This window comes from Microcaecilia unicolor, chromosome 2 (assembly GCF_901765095.1).
Source record: "Microcaecilia unicolor chromosome 2, aMicUni1.1, whole genome shotgun sequence".
Classification (NCBI taxonomy): domain Eukaryota; kingdom Metazoa; phylum Chordata; class Amphibia; order Gymnophiona; family Siphonopidae; genus Microcaecilia; species Microcaecilia unicolor.
The window spans coordinates 292,942,385-292,967,708 of record NC_044032.1 but is presented as its reverse complement, the minus strand read 5'-3'; the positions used below and the strand labels follow the sequence as shown (position 1 = coordinate 292,967,708).

The 25,324-nt window shown below is 43.5% G+C and overlaps 1 protein-coding gene across 1 annotated transcript in view; it reads left to right on the top strand.

Moving 5' to 3' along the window:
- The first annotated feature begins 8,603 nt into the window (after nucleotides 1-8,603).
- FGD1 (FYVE, RhoGEF and PH domain containing 1) overlaps nucleotides 8,604-25,324 on the top strand; it is an 86,972-nt gene continuing 70,251 nt past the window's right edge. Inside the window, exon 1 of the mRNA XM_030194277.1 lies at nucleotides 8,604-9,261. Coding sequence (XP_030050137.1) covers nucleotides 9,156-9,261 — 106 coding nt within the window. The 5' untranslated portion in view covers nucleotides 8,604-9,155. The remainder of the gene's footprint in view (nucleotides 9,262-25,324) is intronic.

Genomic DNA, 25,324 nt, shown 5'->3' with positions numbered 1-25,324 from the left:
ATGTTCTATACTTGAAAATCTAAAGGTGGGACCGGACGGGATCCACCCCAGGATATTGAGGGAGCTCAGAGAGGTTCTGGCGGGTCCTCTTAAAGATTTCTTTAATAAATCCTTGGAGACGGGAGAGGTTCCGTGGGATTGGAGAACAGCGGATATGGTCCCTCTTCACAAAAGTGGTGATACGGAAGAAGCTTGAAACTACAGGCCGGTAAGCCTCACTTTGGTTATTGGAAAAGTAATTGAAGCGATGCTGAAAGAAAGGATAGTGAATTTCCTGGAAACCAATAAGTTGCAAGATCCGAGACAACATGGTTTTACCAAAGGTAAATCGTGCCAAATGAATGTCATTGAATTCTTTGACTGGGTGACTGGAGAATTGAATCATGGACGTGCTATAGACGTAATCTACTTAGATTTCAGCAAAGCTGTTGACACGGTTCCCCACAGGAGGCTCTTGAATAAACTTGATAGGCTGAAGATAGGGCCTGACGTGGTGAACTGGATTAGGAACTGGTTGACGGACAGACGCCAGAGGGTGGTGGTTAATGGAATTTGCTCGGATGAGGGAAAGGTGAGTAGTGGAGTGCCTCAGGGATCGGTGCTGGGGCCAATTCTGTTCAATATATTTGTGAGTGACATTGCTGAAGGGTTAGAAGGTAAAGTTTGCCTTTTTGCGGATGATACTAAGATTTGTAGCAGAGTGGACACGCAGGAGGGAGTGGAAAACATGAAAAAGGATCTGCAGAAGCTAGAAGAATGGTCTAAGGTTTGGCAATTAAAATTCAATGCGAAGAAATGCAAAGTGATGCACTTAGGGAGTAGAAATCCACGGGAGACGTATGTGTTAGGCGGTGAGAGTCTGATATGTACAGACAGGGAGAGGGATCTTGGGGTGATAGTATCTGAGGATCTGAAGGTGACGAAACAGTGTGACAAGGTGGTGGCCATAGCTAGAAGGTTGCTGGGCTGTACAGAGAGAAGTGTGACCAGCAGAAGAAAAGAGGTTTTAATGCCCCTGTATAAGTCGTTGGTGAGGCCCCACCTGGAGTATTGTGTTCAGTTTTGGAGGCCGTGTCTTGCTAAGGATGTAAAAAGAATTGAAGCGGTGCAAAGAACAGCTACAAGAATGGTATGAGATTTGCGTTACAAGATGTATGAGGAGAGACTTGCTGACCTGAACATGTATACCCTGGAGGAAAGGAGAAACAGGGATGATATAATACAGATGTTCAAATATTTGAAAGGTATTAATCCACAAACAAACCTTTTCTGTAGATGGGAAGGCGGTAGAACTAGAGGAAATGAGATTGAAGGGGGGCAGAATCAAGAAAAATGTCAGGAAGTATTTTTTCACAGAGAGAGTGGTGGATACTTGGAATGCTTCCCCGCGGGAGGTGGTGGAGATGAAAACAGTAACGGAATTCAAAAATGCGTGGGATAAACATAAAGGAATCCTGTTCAGAAGGAATTAATCCTCAGAAGCTTAGCGGAGATTGGGTGGCAGAGCTGGTGGTGGGAGGCAGGGCTAGTACTGGGCAGACTTCTACGGTCTGTGGCCTGAAATGGCAGATACAAATCAAGGTCAGGTATACACATAAAGTAGCACATACGAGTTTATCTTGTTGGGTAGACTGGATGGACCGTGCAGGTCTTTCTCTGTCGTCATCTACTATGTTACAATGTTACATATTGTGTAGTCATTGCATGTAGTATGCCATGCCATACTTTGTATTGTTACTTTAATATTTTTACTGCTGTAATTGCCTATTGCTCATGTTTGATCTATTCTTACTGTACACTGCCTTGAGTGAATTCCTTCAAAAAGGCAGTAAATAAATCCTAATAAATAAATAAATAGTACAAGAGGTAATGGTGGTAGGTTACAGTGCTCATAACATGATCAACTTGAGCTACTATCTGGAATGAAGCCACAAAGGACATCTACTGTAGCTGCATTTAATTTTCGAAATGGTGACTATAATGAAATGAGGAAAATGGTTAAAAAGAAGCTAAAAGGATCAGCTGCAAAGGTTAGACCACTAAGAGGGGCATTTTCGAAAGAAACGTCTGTCAGAATTTGGACGTTTTACAAAAACGTCCAAATTCCAAGGCGGGGAGAAGGTCATTTTTGAAAAAGATGGATGTCCATCTTTTGTGTTTGAAAATACCATGGACGTCCTTGAATTTGGACGTTTTGGACGTCTTTGATTTTCAGCCATTTTTGAAACAAACACGTCCAAGTCTAAAACGTCCAAAGTCAAGCCATTTGGACATGGGAGAAGCCAGCACTTTTTAGTAGACTGGTCCCCCTGACATGCCAGGACAGCAACCGGGCACCCTAGGGGGCACTGCATTGAAATTCATAAAATGCTCCCAGGTACACAGCTCCCTTACCTTGTGTGCTGAGCCCCCCAAAACTCACTACCCCCAACTGTACACCACTACCATAGCCCTTACGGGTGAAGCGGGCACCTATATGTGGGTACAGTGGGTTTATGGTGGGTTTTGGAGTGCTCACAGTTTCCTGCACAAGTGTAACAGGTAGTGGGGGGATGGGCCTGGGTCCACCTGTCTGAAGTGCACTAAACTACTCCAGGGACCTGCATGCTGCTGTCATGGATCTGAATATGACATCTGAGGCTGTCATGGAGGCTGGCAAGTAATGTTCTTCAAACCTATATAAATGGAAGCACACACCTAAATACCCCAAGTCTAACAAATCAGCTCATACAACTCCTTAGGCTCAAACAAATAATATTTTTTTTAATTTTCTCTTAATGCAATTTAAAAACAGTTCTACACAAAAAATTTTTGTATATCAAAATGTGCTCAGTCCATGCCTGGTGCAACCATTATATCCCAGGGAGATTATGTGGTCATGTCACAGTTGGAACCATCACTGCACATTCAATGTTCCACCTCCTTAAATGTATGTACATACACCCAGACCAGATATAAGGCCTTCACCATATATAAGATAGTATAATAAATTTAAATTATCACATTTTCATATTTGTTGACAAAACATTGACCAACCTTCTTAGACCCTACTGGCTCACTCCTGCACTAAATATATGGAGGTACATGCATATTCAGTGACACTGATATAACTGTCCCCACAAACAAAACAAACAAATCTGTAAAAAAAAAAAAAATCTACAGCAAATATTATTATAATCACTTCCCTTAAGGATATCTCGTGCTCTTGTTGGTGCTCAAAACATACTCATACATTCATCCATTCTTTCTCTCACTTTCAGTACTTGTTCCCTTGTTTGAGCCTAAGGAGTTGTATGAAGTAATGTTCTTCACCACATTTTTTGGGGGTGGGAGGGGGTTAGTGACCACTGGGGGAGTAAGAGGAGGTCATCTCTGATTCCCTCCAGTGGTCATCTGGTCATCTGGGGCAACTTTTTGTGCCTTATTCGTAAGAAAAACAGGTCCAGCTCAAAACGTCCATGTTTTAGTGCTGGATGTTTTTGCTTTGTTCCATTATGACTCAAAGACGTCCAAGTCTTAGGAATGCCCACATCCTGCCTTGAACATGCCTCCGATATGCCCCCTTGAGATTTGGACGTCCTTCCGACGGACTTCCAAGAAAGACGTCCAAAATGCGGTTTTGATTATACCAATTTGGACGTTTCTGTGAGATGGATGTCCAAGTGCCGATTGATGTCACTTTTTGGACATCCATCTCTTTCGAAAATGAGCCTGTAAATCAGGCAGGCATGGACGTTGTTCATAAACACCATCTTGAAAGCCTAGACCAGATGCATTCCACGTATTTACAAAGGTGGAATTTGTACAGCGCTGCGTAACCCTAGTAGCGCTCTAGAAATGTTAAGTAGTAGTAGTAGTAAGAGAAAACGACAGCCAGCATAGTTAAAAGGTGAAGTGAAAGAGGCTATTACAGAGAAAAGAATGCCCTTCAAAGAATGGAAAAAGGACCCAAATGAAGAACATAAGAAGCAACATAAGCACTGGCAAGTCAAATGCAAAGCATTGATAAATAAGGCTAAAAGAGAATATGAAGATAAACTTTCCGCAAAGGCTAAAACTCATAGTAACAACTTTTTCAGGTACATCAGAAGCAGAAAGCTTGCAAAGGAATCTTTGGGACCATTAGATCATGAAGGAGCAAAAGGGGCACGCAGAGAGGACAAGACCATAGTGGAGAAACTGAATGAATTCTTTGCTTCAGTCTTTACAGAAGAAGGTGTAAGAGATCTACCTGTACTGGAAATGGTTTTAAAGGGAGATGATGTGGAGAAACTGAAAGAAACCTTGATGAACCTAGAAGACGTACTGAGCCAAATCAACAAATTAAAGAGTAGTAAATCACCTGGACTAGATGGCATACATCCAAGGGTACTCAAAGAACTCAAGCATGAAATTGCTGATCTGCTGTTAGTAATCTGTAACCTGTCATTAAAATTGTCCATTGTACCTGAAGACTGGTGGGTGGCCAATGTAAAACCGATTTTTAAAAAGGGTTCCAGTGCTGAACCGGGAAATTACAGACCAATAAGCCCGATGTCAGTGCCAGGTAAAATAGTGGAAACTATCATAAATAATACAATTATGGAACACATACATAAACATGGTTTAATGGGACAGAGTCAGCATGGGTTCAGCCAAAAGAAGTCTTGCCTTACTAATTTGCTTCATTTCTTTGAAGGCTTGAATAGACTTGTGGATAAAGGCGAGCCAGTTGATGTAATGTATCTAGATTTTCAGAAAGTTTTTGACTAAGTTCCTCATGAGACTCATGAGAAAATTAATGAGTCATGGGATAGGAGGCAATGTTCTGGTGTGGATTAGGAATTGGTTATTGGACAGAAAACAGAGGGTAGGGTTAAATGGCCATTTTTCTCAATGGAGGAGGGTGAATAGAAGAGTGCCACAGCGATCAGTACTGGGACTGGTGCAGTTTAACATATTTATAAATTATATGGAAATTGGAATGAGGAGTGAGGTGATTACATTTACAGATGACATAAAAGTATTCAAGGTTGTTAAAAACACATGCAGAATGTGAAAAATTATATGACGAACTTAGAAGACTGGAAGATTGGGCATTCAAATGGCAGATGAAATTTAATGTGGACAAATGCAAAGGGATGTACATTGGAAAGAATAATACGAATCATAGTTACATGATGCTAGGGTCCACCTTGGGGGTCAGCATCCAAGAAAAAGATCTAGGTGTAGTTGTAGATAATACGCTGAAATCTTCTGCTCAGTGTGTGGCGGCTGCCAAAAAAAGCAAACAGGATGCTAGGAATTATTAGGAAAGGGATGGTAAATAAGACTGAAAATACTATAATGTCTCTGTATCGCTCCATGGTGCGACCTCACCTTGAGTATTGTGTTCAGTTCTGGTCAACGTATCTCAAAAAAGATATAGCGGAATTAGAAAAGGTTCAAAGAAGAGTGACCAAAATGATAAAGAGGATGGAATGCCTCTCATATGAGGAAAGGCTAAAGAGATTAGAGCTGTTCAATATGGAAAAGAGACGGATGAGGGGAGATATAATTTAGGTCTACAAAATCCTGAGTGGAGTAGAATGAGTAGAAGTGAATCCATTTTTTACTCGTTCCAAAAGTACAAAGATAGGGGACACTCAAAGAAGTTACATGAAAATACTTTTAAAACAAATAGGAGGAAATATTGTTTTACTCAACAAATAGTTAAGCTCTGGAACTCTTTGCCAGAGGTTGTAGAATGTTAATGTATCTGGGTTTAAAAAAGGTTTGGATAGGTTCCTGGAGGATAAGTCCATAGTCTGCTATCGAGACAGACTTGAGGGAAGCCTCTGCTTGCCCTGGGATTGGTGGCATGGAATGTTGTCACTATTTGGGTTTCTGACAGGTACTTGTGACCTGGTTTAGCCACTGCTGGAAACAGGATACTGGGCTAGAAGAACCACTGGTCTGACCCTGTATGGCTATTCTTATGTTCCCCCGCCAGGACCCTTGAGAAGAGGGGGTTGTCCTGGATGGGTTCAAGAAACTAAGGCTGACCAAAGAGGAGTGCTCCAGGTGGGAAGTAGGGGATTCCAGCCTGGGAGCAGGAACAGGAGAGAGCCTGTTTGGAGCCAAAGGTGGTAGCCCAGAGAAGTAAGCCTTTTGCGGAGAGTGTGGACAGACATGGAGGTTTGATCCAAAGAAAGATCTGCTTGCTGAACATGCTGCAGTCACAGCCTTAGATTGTTGCACCCAGAAGGGATGGGTCTGGACAGGAGGACCTGTAAATATGTACAAACTGTACGAAAATAAATTGCATTGAAGAAGATACACCATATCCCTAAGTTTGCTCTGGATTTATAGTTTGCATCTGCTATCAAGCTGGATTACAAATTGACTGTTTCAGAGAGGATTTGAACTGTCTATTGCAGAATTTTCAGTAAAGTTTGGTTATTTTGCATAACTTTCTGGACTAAAGTATTTTCTTTGACTGAGAGTGAAGCTTATCTACTCCCAGACTGGTAAGGGAAAAGAGATCAGAGAGTAAAGACAAAAGAGAAATAAAGCCCAAGCTCAAAATCCTATGGCCTTCTGGATTTTGATCCAGCCATGGCCTCTGCCCAGCTCATTCATTGTAACCAAGGGAGGTTCTTGGTTTGGAAATATCTTTGTGGCTCTAGTCTCGGGTGCTGACCTGCGATGAGTTGCTGGCACCTGCACTGTGTGTGGCGAAACCAGGGTTACATCTACAATTATGATTAGTCTACAACAGTTCTATATAAAGGCAGAACTGGATATCATGCTTTTAAATATTAAACTTTGTGTTGCAATTAAACAATGCTGATGGGTCTTTAATTTTGATGATTTTGCTGTCTCTTGGAAGCTGCTGCCCTAGGCCAATGCTTAGTCTCAACTAATGGTTAGGCCAGCCATGAAAGGCAACATCGCTGTGGATTCTGTGGATGCTTGATGACATCTCAGATCCAGGACCATACCAAGCTGGAATCGTGCCCTGTGTGGCATGTTCCGCCCACTATACCACAGCCAAGAGAAGACATTGGACGGGGAGCAATTTTGGTGCCCTGTGCCTCCCTTGTGCCCTGTGCAGCCTCAGCGCTCACATAGCCTTCGGTACATCCCTGATCAGATATGCCTCCCATTTCACCTTCACAGTTTCCTGGGCCCACAGCAACTGAGTAAAAGAGCTGAAACCATGTGTTGGTAAGCCCATACTGCTGAGAAAAGCAACAAAAATGGTATGGGGTTTGTGTCACAAGACATATGAGCAAAGAGTTGAAGACCTGAAGATATATAACCTAGAGGAAAGGAGAGGAGAGGTATTAATCTTTTCCAGAGACAGGAAGGTAGTAAAACTAGAGGACATGAATTGAAGTTGCAGAGGGGAATAACCTCAGGAAGTACTTTTTCACGGCGAGAGTGGTAGATACCTGGAATGTCCTCCCACAGGAGGTAGTGGAGACAAATTCCCTTTAAAAAATGTGTAGGATAAACAGAAAGGAATCCTGTATGGAAGGAATGGAACCAAACAAACTTAGTGATGCTTAGCTGGCAACTTCTGTAATTGGGAAACAAAGGTTAGTGCTGGACAGACTTCTATGGTCTGTGCCCTGATTATAGCTGGACAGATTTGGATGGGATGGAGTGGGGCTTCAATTACAGCTTCAGTAGTTAGGGAACAAGGCCAGAATCAGGCAGACTTCTAGTCTGTGCCCTGAAATGGAAAGGACAAATCAAGATCAAGTATGCATATGTACTATCACATCATACCTTATGCTATGAGTTTATCATGTTGGGCAGACTGGATGGACCGTACAGGTCTTTAACTGCCATCATCTACTATGTTACTATACTGTATTTCTGGGCTTAGGTAGTGATACAGAAGGAGCTGATCCCTTGTGGTGACCCTACCTCACTTCTGCACTGGCAAAGCAGCTGTCTTATATAAAATGTTATTTGTGAACGTTCACTGCATTCCTGTTGCATTTTTTTGTCATACATGTTACTTATTTCAAAATAAAAGAGAAGGAAGTGGAATTCTGTTATGCCTTTTTGCCAGCTGGTTGTGAAATTGTACCAAAAAAAAAGTATGTGTTTGTGGTAGTGCTTATATTTTATTAGGGTAGAGGAATAGATAGTTAACGGGAAGGAAGACTGTAAGACCGGGAAAGAGAATGTGCAGTCATGGGATTTAGGAATGTCTCCTGGTGGTTGTGCAACAGCTCTGGGAGCTAGTAGCAGCAGAGCTTTGCCAAAGATTGCTGCAATTGCTCTCAGGACAGTTAGACAGGAATGAGGGTTGTTTTCCCAAAGAGGAGGATAAAAACAAATAATGCATACAGAAATAGTTTGGGTTGTTGGCCAACGCAACCGTTTTTATTCATAAAGCATCACCAGCTGGCTCACCCAGCAATGAACATCACTTAGATTGCAGCACCTAACCGTAAAATGTTCGATTCCTTCTACAAGCTGACATCTCAAGGGACAAAATATTAAGGAAAGCAGAGCGTAAGTGCTAAGCATAGCTAGGGCTGGCAGAAGACTCCCGGTTATGAACTACAAGCTGAAAGCCAGTGCTAGGTTTGGGTGGTTGCACGCTGGGAGTTGTAGTTTGATTTCCCCTTTAATAAAAGCCTGGGACGCCATCTCCCAACATGCAGCGGAGGTAAAGCCGGGGTCGCTTCAGCGTGTTAGTTCTGGGCTGGGGGTATCATACCCGCCTCCTCTTCTGACGTCAGCCGGTGGGGGATGGGAGGGAGGTATTGCCTACAGCAAGGTTAGGTGATAGAGAGCTTTGCCGGACCCCCTGTCCAGGAGGTGCCCTGAATCTGGGAGTGTGAAGACGAAGCTGCGATGAAGGGATTCCGGGGCCGGGCAGCAGCGATCCGGCGGGGTCCGAGCTTTCGCTGACCTCCAGGGTGCTCGGGGGGCGGGGGAGGGGAAGCCGAGACTCGGGAAGCGCAGGGCTGGCAACTCCCCGCCCCGGGCCGGGAGCAGAGCTGCACAGCACCGAAGAGCAGACAGCCCCTGATAGCAGCAGCTCCCTCTCACCCCATCTGGCCGGGCTCCTTCATGGAGTGCGAAACACAGCAGAGCTTCGGCAGCGCCGTGAACTCTGAGCTGGCATCAGCTTTGCAAGATTCTGGCTCCTCCCAGCACCCGCCGTCGGGATGCAGCTGAACCGGCCGAAAGGAGCCGCCACCACCCCAGGTGCTGGGGGGCCCTACTCGCAGCAGTTCGGAGCCCGGCGCTTCTCCTACCACATGGGGGCCTCTGGTGAGTGATCGGCTTCCTCCTGCATGTCTAGAAACTGTAGCTGCTCTCTCGATCCTGTCGCTAAACCGGATTACCCCCTGCATCCCATACCTTTACTTCTCTGTTCCCTGCATTTTTTGCTGCAGTCTTTGCATATCTAGCTGGTGTTTAGTACCCGAGCATTCTGCTCAGTGCTGAGTTACTGCAGAGGGATATTTGTCTATACATTTATGTTCTGCACAGCTGGCCATTCAGCGATGGTGGGAAGGAAGGTTCCCTGGTGAGCTAATGCGAACTTGTCTTGAACAGATCTTCCTCTGGAGCCCAGTGTGTGTAAATGGGCTGCGAGTTTATGTATTGGCTGCAGTTTTGCTGTGCTGATGCCATGGCTCCACTAGACTAGGTCTGTCCTTTTAGTTTCAGTACTGCAAAGGGTTTTCTTAGGGGCTCCAGCAGCTGGACAGACTACAGCCCTGGGCTTGAAGACATCTGCTTTGGGTTGGTTTTTTTTTTTTTGGGGGGGGGGGGGGGGGAGCGGGGAGGTCCTTCTCCTTCTCCTTAGAATGATTCCTTAGTGCTGTAGGAAGAATTAACAAGGATTCTTTGGTATTTTTTTTTATCATTTGGAGATGCAGGTAGTTTCTGGGTGTCTTGTAGTGAGTTTACACCAGCTCTCACCTAGTGCAGCAGCCTGAGAAGCCTGAGGAACAGGGTTTGAGACCCACTGCAGCTCCTTGTGACTCCGGGCAACTCGCTTAACCCTCCATTGCCCCAGGTACAAAATAAGTACCTATATATAATATGTAAACAGCGTGCTGTGGGTGGGATAAAACAAGAATTCTTACCTGTTCCTGATATAGTTGGACACTTTGAATGGCAGTTCTGATTTCAATTACCCCAATATTGACTGGGTAAATATAACATCAGGGCATGCTAGGGAGGTAAAATTCAAGGACTACATTATGGAGCAACTAGTACAGGAGCCAACAAGAGGAGGAAAAATTCTAGACCTAGTCCTTAGTGGAGTGCATGATCTGGTGCAGGAGGTAATGGTGCTGGGGTCGATTGATAACAGTGATCATAATATGATCAGTGTGGAGTAAATACACACAGGAAATCCAATACGTTAGCATGTAACTTTCAAAAAGGAAACTGTGATAAAATATGAGAAGAACGGTGAAAAAAAAACTTGGGAGCAGCTGCGAGGATCAAAAATTTATATCAGGCATGGATGCTGTTGAAAAATACCATCCTGGAAGTCCAGGCCAAATATATTCCATGTATTAAAGGAGGAAGGAAGACCAAACCACAGCAGGCATGGTGAAAAAATTAGGTGAAAGGAGCTATTAGTGCTAAAAGAAAAGCCTTCAGAAAATGGAAGAAGGATCCGACTGAAAATAAGAAACGGCAAAAGGAATGGCAAGTCAAATGCAAAGTGCTAAGGAAGGCAAAGAGGGACTTCGAAAAAAAGATTGCGTTGGAGGCAAAAACACATAGTAAAAATTTTTGTTAGGTATATTAAAGCAAGAAGCCGGCAAAAGAATCAGTTGGACCACTAGATGACCAACGGGTAAAAGGGGCACTCAGGGAAGACAAAGCCATTGTGGCGAGATTAACTCCCCTGTTTACTAAAGCTTAGCTCGAGTTATCTGCAGCAGGGCCCATTTTATTCCTGTGGGCCCTGCTGCAGATAACTCGAGCTAAGCTTTAGTAAACAACCCCCTAAATTAATTCTTTGCTTCGGTCTTCACAGAAGGAAGATTTGGGACAGATACCGTTGCCAGAAAAGATATTAAAAGCTGATGAGTCAGGGAAAATGAATGAAATCTCTGTAAACCTGGAGGGTGTAATTGTGCAATTTGACAAACTGTAGGAAATTGCCTGGACTGGATGGTATTCATCCCAGAGTACTGATAGAATTGAAAAATGAACTTGCAGAACTATTGTTAGTAATATATATTTTATCTTTAAAATCAAGCATTGTACTGGAAGATTGGAGGGTGGCCAATGTAACGCCGATTTTAAAAAAAAGGTTCCAGAGGAGATCCGGAAAATTATAGACTGGTGAGCCTGATGTCAGTGCCGGGCAAAATGATAGAGACTATTATAAAGAACAAAATTACAGAGCATATTCAAAAGCATGGATAAATGAGACAAAGCCAACATGGATTTAGTGAAGGGAAATCTTGCCTCACCAATCTGATAAATTTCTTTGAAGGGATGAACAAACATGGATAAAGGTGAGCCAGTCAATATTGTGTATTTGGATTTTCAAAAGGCATTTGACGAAGTACCTCATGAAAGACTCCAGAGGAAGTTGGAGAGTCATGGGATAGGATGTAGTGTTCTATTGTGTTTTAAAAACTGGTTACAAGATAGAAAACAGAGAGTAGAGTTAAATGGACAGTATTCTCAATGGAGAAGGGTAGTGGTGTTCCCCAAGGGTCTGTGCTGGGACCATTGCTTTTTAATCTACTATAATAAAACTCACCCTCAACATTCTGAGGACACTGACGTCAGTGAAGCCAAGCCACTGACTTCAGTTCCTTCAGGTTCGAAGGTTCATGGTGGTGAAGCCACCGGGCCCGCCCTCGCGTCAAACGTCATGACATCGAGGGCGGAGCAAACGTTGAGGGTGAGTTTTATTACTGTACCTGTGCTCCGCCCTCGCGTCAAAACACGATGACTTCGAGGGCGGCCCAGGAAAATCGCCACCCACACAGAGCTACAACGCTAGCAACAGCGGCAGCGCACGAACCAGCTACAACCGTGACCAGCCACGGGGCGGCCCAGGAAAAGCGCCACTGTTCTCCGTATGTGAGTCACCCCCCCCCCCCCCTAAAAAAAAAAGCTAGCGCCCGTTTCATTGCTCTGAGAAACGGGCCTTCTTTCCTAGTATATTTATAAATCATCTAGAGATGGGAATAACCAGTGAGGTAATTAAATTTGCTGACGACACAAAGTTATTAAAAGTTGTAAAATTGCAAGAGGATTGTGATAAATTACAAGAGGACCTTACAAGACTGGGAGACGGCATTTAATGTGAGCGAGAGCAAAGTGATACATATGGGAAAGAGGAACCCGAACTATAGCTACGTAACGCAAAACTCCACATTAGGAGTCACCAACCAGGAAAGGGATCTAGGTGTCATTGTTGATAATATGTTGAAACCCTCTGCTCAACGTGCTGCTGCGGCTAAAAAAGCAAATAGAATGTTAGGAATTATTAGGAAAGGAATGGAAAACAAAACTGAGGACGTTATAATGCTTTTGTATCGCTCCATGGTGCATCCGCATCTTAAATATTTTGTGCAGTTCTGGTCACCGCATCTCAAAACAAATATGGTAGAATTAGAAAAGGTACAGAGAAGGGCAATGAAAATGATGGGGATGGAACGCCTTCCCTATGAGAAAAGGCTGAAACGGCTTGGGCTATTCAGCTTGCAAAAAAGACGGCTGAGGGGAGATATGAAAGAGGGATATAAAATACTAAGTGGAGTTGAATGGGTAGATGTGAATCGCTTGTTTCCGCCTTCCAAAAATACTAGGACTAGGGGGCATGCAATGAAGCTACAAGGTAGTAAATTTAAAACAAATCAGAGAAAATATTTCTTCACTCAACATGTAATTAAACTCTGGAATTTGTTGCCGGAGAATACAGTAAAAGCAGTTAGCTTAGTGGGGTTTAAAAAAGGTTTGCATAGCTTTCTAAAAGAAAAGTCCATCAGGTATTATTAAAATGGATTTGGGGAAAATCCAGTAGTTATTTCTAGGACAAGCAGCATTAAATGTATTGTACTGTTTTGGGATCTTGCCAGGTACTTGTAACCTGGCTTGGCCACTGTTGGAAACAGAATGCTGGGCTTGATGGACCTTTAGTCCGTCCCAGTATGGTAATGCTTATGTACTTATGTCCTTTTCACATTGGTTTGTAATCACAGAAAGGTGGTATATCAAGTCCAATCCCCTTCTCTCCCTCCCCCCCCCCCATTTCAGTAGTTGGAACGAACAGTGTATAGTGTAAATCTCTGAAGGATATGATGAGGAAAGTGTCTCTGTGGTCTTATAGCCCTTAGGGTCTTGGTGCCTATAGGCCAGGGGTTCTTAACCAGTGCTGCCTGCACTCTAAAAAGGTCAAAAGGGATGTGGAGAAGGGTTTGAAATCACAAACAATCTGTTGAAACCTTCTAGACTGGTTTTCATTCATTTTTAAGCTGGGGCCACTTTGGATTCTAATGAGCTGAATGGGAGCATCCAATTATCTTTCCATGCAGGGCCATGACAGTGCCAACCAGTATGTGTCAATGACGTCCATCCAGTACAAAGGGAGTAGAGGCTGACCGTGGACTAAACCATCGAGTTAGTACGTGGAGGAAACTTTACTTGAATCTCATAGAGTTTACCTTTGGTTATAATTCTGGTTTACATGTGTACTCTGTGAACATCCTTTGTGACCCCTGAGGCAGACGCCTTTGTGCGTCGAAACACGGGCTGTCAGGTCCCTTGAATATTCAATTAAGTGTTTTTATACATCATCTCCCGAGTTGTTTTAGTCTACGGTCAGCCTCTACTCCCTTTGCACTGTGGATTCGTCGTAGAGGTTTTTCCTGTTTTGCTGTTTCTGATCAATGATATCCATCCCCACTAGCCCACCTTCAAACTTCATTGGGGGGTATTTGTAAGGCTGTGAGAATTTACAAATGCATTCTCTTTTGTCTAATGAGAAACGCCTTGTCCTTAAAACTCTGATGCTGTATGGAACAACGAAGATGACTCAAAAATCAGTGGATGACGCACCAGATGATAACTGTTTATTAAAGGATGAACGAGACTCGACACAGCTGTGTTTCAGCCGACTAGGCCTGCATCAGGAGTCTCTTGTACTAAATAAAATCATCCACTCGAAATATTTGTCGTTGTCCATGAATAAAACAAGAAGTCTTGTGCTCTGTGCCCCAAAATAGGAAAGAGGCTTTTGTAAGCAGTAAAATTTTGAGAGTGAGCTCGTAGGGTTTTTTTTGTTCTTGTTTCAACAAGCTCACACTCGAAGTTTTACTGCTTGCAAAAGCCTTTGTTCTATTTTGGCGTACGGAGCGCATGACTTGTTGTTTTTATTAATGGACGACGACAAATATTTTGAGTGGATGATTTTATTCAGTACAAGAGACTCCTGATGCAGGCCTAGTCGGCTGAAACACAGCTGTGTTGAGTCTCGTTCATTCTTTAATAAACAGTTTTTATCTGGAGCATCGTCCACTGACTTCTGAGTCATCTTCGCTGTTCTGCTACATACTGTATATTCTTGCGGAGATTTGTTTCTTCTGTGTATACATCGCTGTATGTAACAGCGCCAGAAAAATAGTACCGGAGCAGCATGGCAGAACAACTCTCTAATGCTCAGTGCTAGTGGTATACAAATATAGGTGCACTGTTAGCATTGAGCATTAGGGAGTTAAAGGGGGGAAGATTATGCCTGGGGCATGCGCAGAAGAGCTCCATGTCACCAGAATCTAGCTGGTGGGATAGCTCAGTCCTTTCCATACCTTTTCACGGCTCTCAAGTACAGAACTACTCCATAATCCTCCTTGGTAGACACTCTTAACGCCAGCTCCGACCTGGCATAGGGTTTCCAGCACTAAGGGTACCCTTGTCCAGTACGCTGGTCTCTGATCATCGGAAGGAATCGGAAATGACCTCATTTACATTGCATTAGCGTGCTATTTGCGCTGAACTTGGGCATGCTCATTGTTTCCTGTGGTACAGGTCTTTCAGCATTGTGCACTGGTAAATGTGGGCGCAAATCCGGCGCCCTCCTTTGCTGTGCGCATCGGGGCCTGAGCCTGGGTAGGGAGGCAGAGTAGCAGGGAAAAACAAAACAGGCCTTGCATTGAAGAGCACTGTGTAGTATAACTGTATACTACTGTAATTTTAGCGACCTGTCAGTAGTTAGCACTGTTAACAGCCAACAGGTAGCTGTCAGCACTACAGTCACTAATGGACACATAGGTTAGGAAGGGAGTGTGAGGGTTTTATTGATCTGTTAACAGGGTTCAAGAACCAAAAGAGGTTTAGAACCCCTGTCATAGGCAGAGATCTAGAGGGATTCTCCATGGATTAAGATAGAGAATACAGTGCCCCAGATTTTAGGTACGTACAAAATTTGGTACCTTAGGCATGTGACTGTTTCTTATGCCTAAATCTAGTCCCATGTGACCTGTCACCTTTGGCCTGCTATGCTCATCCCTTTAGTCCAGGTGTGGGCAACCACAGCCCTCGAGGGCCACAACCCAGTCGGGTTAAAAGAATGTGTATGAGATTGATTTGCATTGTATTCAAATAGATCTCATGCATATTCATTGTGGATATCCTGAAAACCCGACTAGGCTGTGGTTGCTCACTCTGGTTTAGCCTGAGCACCCCATCAGTATGCCTGTGGCACCAGCACCTAATAAGATCCTTCTGTAATAAAACTAACAGGCAAACAATTACAGTCACTTTCGGTACTGCCTGTATGTGATGCTTGGATCTGTTTCAGTTTTCCAGCTACACATCACTTTCTCACCCATACAGAAAGCTTGCGCACAGCTTCTAACATATAACGCCCAATTTTTGGTTGCTGATGCAGAAAACAAATTATATGCAAGTAGGACCTGCGCAAAACTCATTACTAACCTGGGAGCGCACATTGGATTTACGTGCACAAGATTCTGAGCTAAGGACAGCTAGTCCTGTGCGCGTGTCTGACTATCGGCTCACGTCTGCTGATGTGCTGGAATGCTATTCTGTGCATAAAATGTTTGCAGTGCTGATATTTAGGAGCAGAATAGCTTTCCCGCATACATACAATTTTTGTCTGTTCAGACCTGTGTGCAGTTCTAACTGCCCTTAGCACAAAACTGTCAACCCCCCTCTTTTTTTTTCTACCCATGATCTTTATGGAGGCCATAAAAAGGTTGACAGGACCCCTATGCTGGTAGGAAAAAGAACAGGCATCAAATCCTCACAGATGCTACTGCAGAAAAACAAGGTAACCCTCTACATTTCCTCAGACTTGGTATTAAAGCCACAGCGTTGTGCTCAGCCTTTGTCTTCTGCACACTTCTCTGCATCGGTGCAGAAGAGATGATTAGCCTCATTATCATGGTTTTAAAATATTCTGTGCCCAAGTATCTAAAGTGAGGCTTTGCACATAGTTTGTGTTCAAAAACCCTTTTTGTATTGTGTGCTAAGCTGTGCTAACCCTGCACAAAACAAAGCCTGAGCATTTCATTGTTTCAGCCCTCACTTATTGTGGAGAAGAAATGGATGAGGAAGCACAATACGAGGCTCATTTTCAAAGCACATAGACTTAAAGTTTCATATCTTACAATATAACTTTGTAAGTCTATGTGCTTTGAAAATGAGCACCAGTTTGTATTTTGGTGCTGGTTTTATTCTCCTTCCAGTGACAAGTTTCCTTGTAAAAGTGATCCCTTCAGGTGATGTCTGTGCATCTCTGCTTTATCATTCCTGATTTGTGTCTATTCAGTTAAGTGCTTACACCTCAAGTGCACATTCAGATCCTGCATAGTAAAACTGCAGTAGGAAGCAGATGAAGTGGTTTTCATTACTTAGTTGATAACGATTGGGTAGTGTTTGTCTTGTTAATTCTGTTTTGCCAGTGAACTTGATTGGTATTTATTAGCTACTGTGGTGGGGAGAAGCATATCCTGATAGGGGTACTTGGAGCTGCATAAGATACAGTTATAAATTTTATTATGATGCTGGCTCGTTTCTGAAAACTGGGCTCATGGGAGGGAGGGGCAAAAGGGCATTTCCATCCCCCTCCCGATTCTCATCTGTACAATATAGCCTCGATTATCCAACCTAAACGGGACCGACCCATTGCTGGATAAGTGAAGAGTCGAATAATACAGAAAACACTGTGTAAACCCCTCAAACAATGCATAAACAAAGGCATACGAGTTCTTGATTTGAAAAAATTGCTCTAAAACAAAGATTTTTAATAGAAATAAATGCGATGATGTCACTGGGGGGAGGGGTCTGTTGGATATGCTGAATGGACAGATTATTGAAGATCAGATAAGACTACTGTATAACCCTTCCTATTACTACCTGCTCCATAGAAAGCTCTGTTGGGTAAAGCAAAAAATTACTTTGTCTTCTCTTGGAGAAATTCTGGGCTAGTGCCACCTGTTTGAGGATGGACCCCCCCACTGACTCTGATTCTGCTGAAAGCAGGGATGGGCTTAGATAGAGAGTCATGGATTTTGCTTCCGCACCTGCAGCAGCTCAGGGAAAGAGGGAGTCCTTTCTTTGACTGTTATTCTTGTACAGGTGGGTCAGGGCAAGGAGGTGTGAATAGTTAGGGCAGGTCATAGATTTCTCTGGTTCTGACAGGTGCATTGGTATGTGAGAGGAGGGAGCATGCAGTTCTGGTACCCAGGAGGCAGGGGGAAGTCTAGTGGTACTGTGCAGAAAATAGGGGGGGGCCGCCCAGTGGGATATAAGGGAGGATGCAGTGTATCCAGTGCTGGTTTATGGGGGCAAGGAGCCATGCGATTCTGGTACACAGAGAGATGAGCAATGCTTGTATTGGGTGGAGAGGGGGCATGCATTACGGGGGGGGGGGGGAGGGAGGAGGGTTGTCCAATGTTAGTACAAGGGAGCTAGGGACTGTACAGTGCCGGATATTAAGGAGTAGGGACTGTGCAGTGTGATGGATAACCCCATGGGGGTGCTTCGTTCCACTACAATGCCACACCTACAGGAGCCAACCTTTAAAAATGGTGGTGCTGAACTCAAATCAAATTTCCCTTTGTTGGACACAGTAAAGGATCTTGCTCAGTATGGTGGGGGGGGGGGGGGGGGGGAGGGTGCACAAGTGGGCACATTGCCACACCCACCATTGAGAGTGTGGGAAGCTGATCACTGGGACACAGAGCGACTCTGTTCTCGGCCCCTTCTATCTGTTTTTCTTGGAAGGACTACCTGAATGCTGGAAGGTGGAAGGCAGGGCTTAGAGGCCAAGAAAATGAGTGGGATCCTTATCCTAGGAATTTGCTGTTGTCCTCGGTCATACCAGGCACAGTCCTTTCTCAGATGCAACGTCTATCCATGAGGAACTGGAAGCATGTGCTACTGAACACCCTTGTATGCAGTTCTGTAGGTCACATCTGTGTAAAGGTGTATGGAGGTGGGGGTATGATAAAATAATCACACATCTGTCAGGCTTTGGTACTGTATAAGAAACTGTAAAATAGTGACTCCCTGTGGCTCTTGGGGGGGGGGGGAATGAGGGAGTACTCAGGTAGTCATGAATGGACATGGAATTGTAGCCCAAATGATTTTGGCTCTCAGCAAGAGGGAACCAGCAGATTAAATAAATACAACAAATAAAGTTGAAGAAGGAAGCATTTTGCATAGTAGCTGCAGCTCAAGAACAAAGGGGTTGTAATCTGGAGGGGGAGGGGAGGATATGTGAGGAAATAGGTATTGATTTGAGGTGTAGTGGCTGGTGAAAATGCTCTTTTTAACAAAGGAATAAAAGATACCAGGTCAGGGATAGCTGTGGCCTCCACATACCTCTTCCAGCTTCAGTGAGCTAGCATGGCATAAGAAATGCCATTTTGGATCAGGCCACAAGTCCCTCTAGCCCAGAATCTGTCTCCAGTCAGGTCACAAGTACCGTGTAAAGATCCCAAGGAGTAGATCCTTTCATTGTTCTCACCCAGAGAAAAGTCTTTCGCAAGTTGAAATGGACCCTTTCTTTGGGAACTTGTCTAACCCCTTTTTAAACCGAGCCACACAAACTGCCTGAAACACCTTCTCCAGCAACAAAATTTCACAGTTTGGTGTCCATTAAGTTAGAAAACAAAACTTCTTTCCTTGATTTTGTTTTTAAAGGTCCTTCCTATTAGGTTCCTGGAGAGTCTCCTAGTCTTAGTACTATTTGAAAGGGTAAATAGCCTTACCCATACTCCTCTGTTTTCCAAGCTGAAGAGCCCTAACCTTGTTTAAACTTTCTTCATAAGGGTGCTGCTCTGCAGGTCCATCCCTATTACAGGAAGGTCTGGGTGAATCATACAACGCATTCCAGTGGTAAGTCTGAAGAGGAAGGGTGGGTGGGGGGAGGCATTTGATAGGGGATCAGAAACTGATAATACAATTTTATGGTTCATAATGCATTAGAAAGCCCAGTTCTGTGTTCAGCTCTTTGTCAGTTTCAATTTGTCTGATCATTTTAGCATCAAACATTTAGCATGTCTGTATTCTTTAACATTTGCCTTCTAAGTATCCTGATCATAAATAAGGTGGTTGCTGCAAGGATCTTGTCATCTCTGAGTTCTGGGATAGAGCGGATCACTTTTCTCTCTTCCGGCTTCTGAAATTTGTCGATGAGTTGGCTCGCTACCCTTGGCCTGTTCTTGTCTCTCTGCAGCCTGTCATTATATGACAAGGCTTGTCTATTTTAGGCTGGTTTGTGTGTGCCTGGGCTACCACACTTACTGTCTAAGGGGGTCTTTAGGCTCTGTGATGCTGTTGCACAACTGTATGCATGCCTCTGTGCTTACTTGCCTCTTTGGTTTAAAGGAGTTGGAAAACTGCCTTCACTGCTCCACGCCCTGGCCCCCTCTGTTCCTGCAGGGAGCTGTTAGGCTTGTATTATCTTTAGTGGGCGTAAGGAGGGGGGTGTGGTTACAGCGTTTGCAGTCCAACCCTTCATCTTCAGGTTACTCTAGTGGCTTGCATTCCCCCACGTCCTCCTTCCACACACTGCGCTTCCCAGACTGTAACTGACATCCTTCGCACTTCCATGCCCACTTTCACTCTGGCCACTGTATTTCTCTCTAGTGGTTGTAAATTCCATGTAATTTCCCCCAGGACTAGGATCACTTTCCTCCCCCTTCCTCCCCCAAAGCCATCTGCAGTGAGAGAAGGTGCTTAGTTCCTTCAAAAGTAAGAATGCTAGAGCCTCTCCCTCTCTTAATGGCTGCACCAGATGTTCTAGTCTGTTGCACATCAGGCTTGGTGCTGAGAGGCAGGGATTGAACAGAAGGAAGAGAAAGTGGAAGAGATTAGGGAAGGCAAAGGGAGGGGGGAAAATGAGGCCAGACCAAATCCTCATGCTCAAAGCCCAGCAAATGCTTTACATTTGACTTAAAAATGGGAGGTGAATTCCCTGCTATCTACAGGAACCCCAGTAGAAATCAAAGTGCACCATGGGGTCAGTGTAATAGCATGCTAGAGACTTGGTGCAGGTTTCTCGTGCACATTTTTGCACGAGTTTGACCACGTCGTCCCATGGTGAGAGACGTTTAGCACATAAGAAGACTATTCACAAAGATCTGCGATTAGACATCCAGTGCACTTTTGATTTAAATCCAATAATAATACGGTATTAGCTCTAAAACTCAGATGCAAAAGCACACAGAAGACCTAAATACGTAATATATGGTTTTCAAACACTGAGGCTTTAGTGTATAGTCTGAGGAGTAAAACAAATTAGCTTGTTCTTTTGCGGTTAGCATTACTGATGATTTCTTCTTGTTTTGCAAGCATGAAATACCCCACAGTACTCTTCTTGCCTTTAGAAGGAGATGCTTAAAAATATTTCTTAAAAATGGCAGGGAGGTGAGTAGCTGAAGTGATTGTGTTGCTGAATGCAGGGTTAAAGGGGAAGTGCCATGGCTGTGAATTAAAGGGTAAATCAGACTGCAGACATTTAAATGATAACCAGTATTTTTCTGTGCGGAACAGCATTCCAGACATGCCCATATGCATAATGTATGCACACAACTCCAGGTTCCGATGCAATTTTCTTTATGTGCAATATATTGATTCTGCTACTAGTGCCGGTCTTGTGCATGTTGGCATGCTGTCTGCTCTCTGCATATTCATTATGTGTAAACTATTTGCATATGATTTGGTTACTGCATCAGGTGCAGATATCTAGATTTATAAATGATCTAGTGATGGGAGCAACTAGTGAGATAATTAAATTTGCTGATGACACAAATTTATTCAAAGTTGTTAAATCGCAAGAGGATTGTGAAAAATTACAAGAGGACCCTACGAGACTGGGAGACTCGGCGTCTAAATGGCAGATGACATTTAATGTGAACAACTGCAAAGTGATGCATGTGGGAAAGAGGAACCTGAATTATAGCTACGTAATACAAGGTTCCACATTAGGATTCACCGACCAGGAAAAGGGATCTAGGTGTCATCGTTGATGATACGTTGAAACCCTTTGCTTAGTGTGTGGCTGCGGCTAAGAAAGCAAATAGAATGTTAGGTATTATTAAGAAAGGAATGGAAAACAAAAATGAGGACATTATAATGCTTTTGTATCACTCCATGGTGTGACTGCACCTTGAATATTGTGTTCAATTCTGGTCACCGCATCTCAAAAAAGATATAGTGGAATTAGAAAAGATGCAGAGAAGGGCGACAGAAATGATAAAGGGGATGGGACGACTTCCCTATGAGGAAAGGCTAGAGCAGCTGGGTCTCTTCAGCTTGGAGACAAGACGGCTGAGGAGTGATATGATAGAGGTCTATAAAATGAGTGGAGTGGAACGGGTAGACGTGAATCACTTGTTTTAAGATTTCCAAAAATACTAGGACTAGGGGGCACACAAGCTACAAAGTAGTAAATTTAAAATACATTTGAGAAAATATTTCTTCACTTAACATATAAACTCTGTAGTTTGCTGCCAGAGAATGTAGTAAAAGTAGTTAGCTTAGCTGGGTTTAAAAAAGCTTTGGATGGCTTCCTAAAGGTAAAGTCCATAGGCCATTATTAAAATGGACTTGGGGAAAATCCACTGCTTATTTCTAGGTTAAGCAGCATGTATTGTACTGTTTTGGGATCTTACCAGGTATTTGTGACCTGGATTAGCCACTGTTGGAAACAGGATGCTGGGCTTGATGGACCTTTGGTCTGTCCCAATATGGCAATACTTATGTACTTTTACACATGTCTCTGCTACATGGCTTACTATGTACAAACATACGCTATAAATGACAACTATGGACAATTGCAAATCTTTATTATTATCAAATATGCAAACATTATACTATAAACACACTACTTTCTCACCACGCATAAAACTTAAAATATACATCAACTCCTATCGTCAAAACGTTTTTAACAGTATAATCAATGGATCTTATCATCTAATAGTGGACATGACTAGCAGTAAAACACAAAAAGACTTGCGCTGTATCACTAGCAATTGTTCCGCCTTCGACTGCTACCACCATCAGCACACTCGTTGAAATACTGTCAATATGTTACCAGTTCTACTGTGGTTGTCTGTACTATTGCAGATGTAACTGATTAAGCAGCTTTGAAAAGTCCCGCAGTGAATATCGCAAATTGCTCCACATAGGCCAGCGTCAAGTCAACAGATCACTTGATAATCTTCTATCCCTGCCAGCAACGTGTCTCCTAAAATATAACTGTTGCCAATCAAAGGACCACTGAAGTTCTTCAGATTGCCATAGTGCTTCAATTCACCACAACTTTCAGCTGTGACCCTACACGGTCCGTGTTTTGCTCATCCGAGTGTCTTCAGGGGTCTCAACGAGTGACCGGGAAACCAAATCAAGGTCCCATATTGGGCTGCGGGCAGAGCGGTATGGGACCCTGATTTAGTTTCCCGGTCACTCGTTGAGACCCCTGAAGACACTCAGATGAGCAAAACATGGACCGTGTAGGGTCACAGCTGAAAGTTGTGGTGAATTGAAGCACTATGGCAATCTGAAGAACTTCAGTGGTCCTTTGATTGGCAACAGTTATATTTTAGGAGACACGTTGCTGGCAGGGATAGAAGATTATCAAGTGATCTGTTGACTTGACGCTGGCCTATGTGGAGCAGTTTGCGATATTCACAGCGGGACTTTTCAAAACTGCTTAATCAGTTACATCTGCAATAGTACAGACAACCACAGAAGAACTGGTAACATATTGACAGTATTTCAACGAGTGTGCTGATGGTGGTAGCAGTCAAAGGCAGGACAATTGCTAGTGATACAGTGCAAGTCTTTTTGTGTTTTACTGCCAGTCATGTCCACTATTATATGATAAGATCCATTGATTATACTGTTGTTAAAAAGAATTTTGACAATAGGAGTTGATGTATGTTTGAAGTTTTATGAGTGGTGAGAGAGTATAGTGTGTTTGTGGTATTTTATGTATTTAGTAGTATAATTACATATTTGATAATAAAGATTTGCAATTGTTCATAGCTGTCCTTTATAGTGTATGTAGTAGCAAGTTCTACAGCTATATTGGAATATTGTTACCTGATTTTGTTTGTTACTACTTACAAACCACAGTACAGTTTGGAAGCCAAATTGTTGAGATCCCTTCCCCAGGGCACGGGTAGAAAAGGAAGAGCAGCTCACACAGGGACAAACAGGGCCGCACGTATATTGCAGGAACAAATTTATTTGACATTTATACCACACATTATCCCAAACAGGCTCGGGTTCAAATTGGCTTACAAGCAATAAAATAGTGGCAAATAAGCCAATCAGGATTACATTGAACAATGAAACATGTATATGGACACAGAGGAGCAATCCCAGACATGGGAGGGGATGTATGGACACAGAGAAGTGAAGATGCTAGACATGGGAGAAAATAGGAACATAGAAGGGAGATGCTGGACTTGCACAGACTCTACAGCTTAGGTGTAACTGAGGGACAACGCTCCCTTGATTCACCTCTGCTGAAGCACTCAGTTTGGGAACGAGCATCCTTTATACACATACATTTTTAGCAAGAGTCATGTGAGGTTTTTCGCTGCAAAATCCAACTGCACCTGTCCCCAGCATCTCCCTGATATACTCTGTGTCTCCCTGATGTAAGCTTTGGGTCCAGGAAACCACCTTCCTTCTTCACTATATCTATAATCGCCTGCCACTTTCTGTGGAGGGTCATCATGCGCCAATATTTTTTTTTACCCTCGGTCATCTAAGTTCTCTTTCTCCCTTCATTATTCACCTCACATAGGGCTTTCTTGTTACTATGGCTACTCGGCTCTTATGCTTTCTTTATGCTCTCTTATTACCCAAGCGAGCTATCCCAGGATGCTGCTCCAAAATGCCAGATTTTCATGGCTTCCTGCAATACTACCCAATCCCAGTACTTGTTAGCTGTCGTCAGCCGATCGCGTACCTCCCCACCCCCCAAAAAAAATTCATTGGCGCAGCAGATACCCAGTATTACAATACACATTTATGTGCTACTAAACTCATTTTGCTTATAAGCATAGTATTGCCCTTAGACCTACCACCAAATGCTCCCTTTTTATCTAATAACTGTTGTACTGTGCCCACCACCCCTCCTCCCATCAGTGTATTCATATATGTTGTAATTGCCACCCAAAAACCCTGTACTTTGGGACAACTCCAAAATGAATGAAAAAAGGAATTGGGCTGACCTCCACATTTGAAACAACTAGTAGTCAGCATTCTCCCCCCCCCCCCCCCCCCCCCCACATGCTATAGTTGAGTCTAGGCAAAGTAAGCTCGGTGTATCACCAAAATAGCATTCCCTCAATCTCACACAAGGTGCGATTCCTGGAATGTTAGCCAAACTCGCCAAAATATCCCACATTGTTAAGGTCCTGCCTAAGTCAACCTCCCATCTATGCCACAAATTATCTAATTTCTTTTTGGGCTCCCATCTTATCAAGGCCTGATGTATTCCTAATATTGACAGTCGCTCCTCTGTAATATCATTAAAAATCCACACACCTTGTCCTTCCTATTATCCAATAACTCGGCACCCAGTGAGGCTATATAATGTTTCACTTGACTATAAGCAAATCTGTTCCCCCAGATCACTCCAATATGTGCCGATCTAATACCGCATAGAGAAATTCCCAGTGAACACGGTTGAATGCTTTTTCAGCATTAAAACTTATTAAAAGCGATTGCACATCCATCGCCTTCTCAATTCCAATGTTGCCACAATTTTTCTCATATTCTTGGCCACCGAGCGACCCCCGGTGAAAGCCTACTTGAGACTCATGAATGAGAGTCGGAAGCACTCGAGCTAAATGGTTTA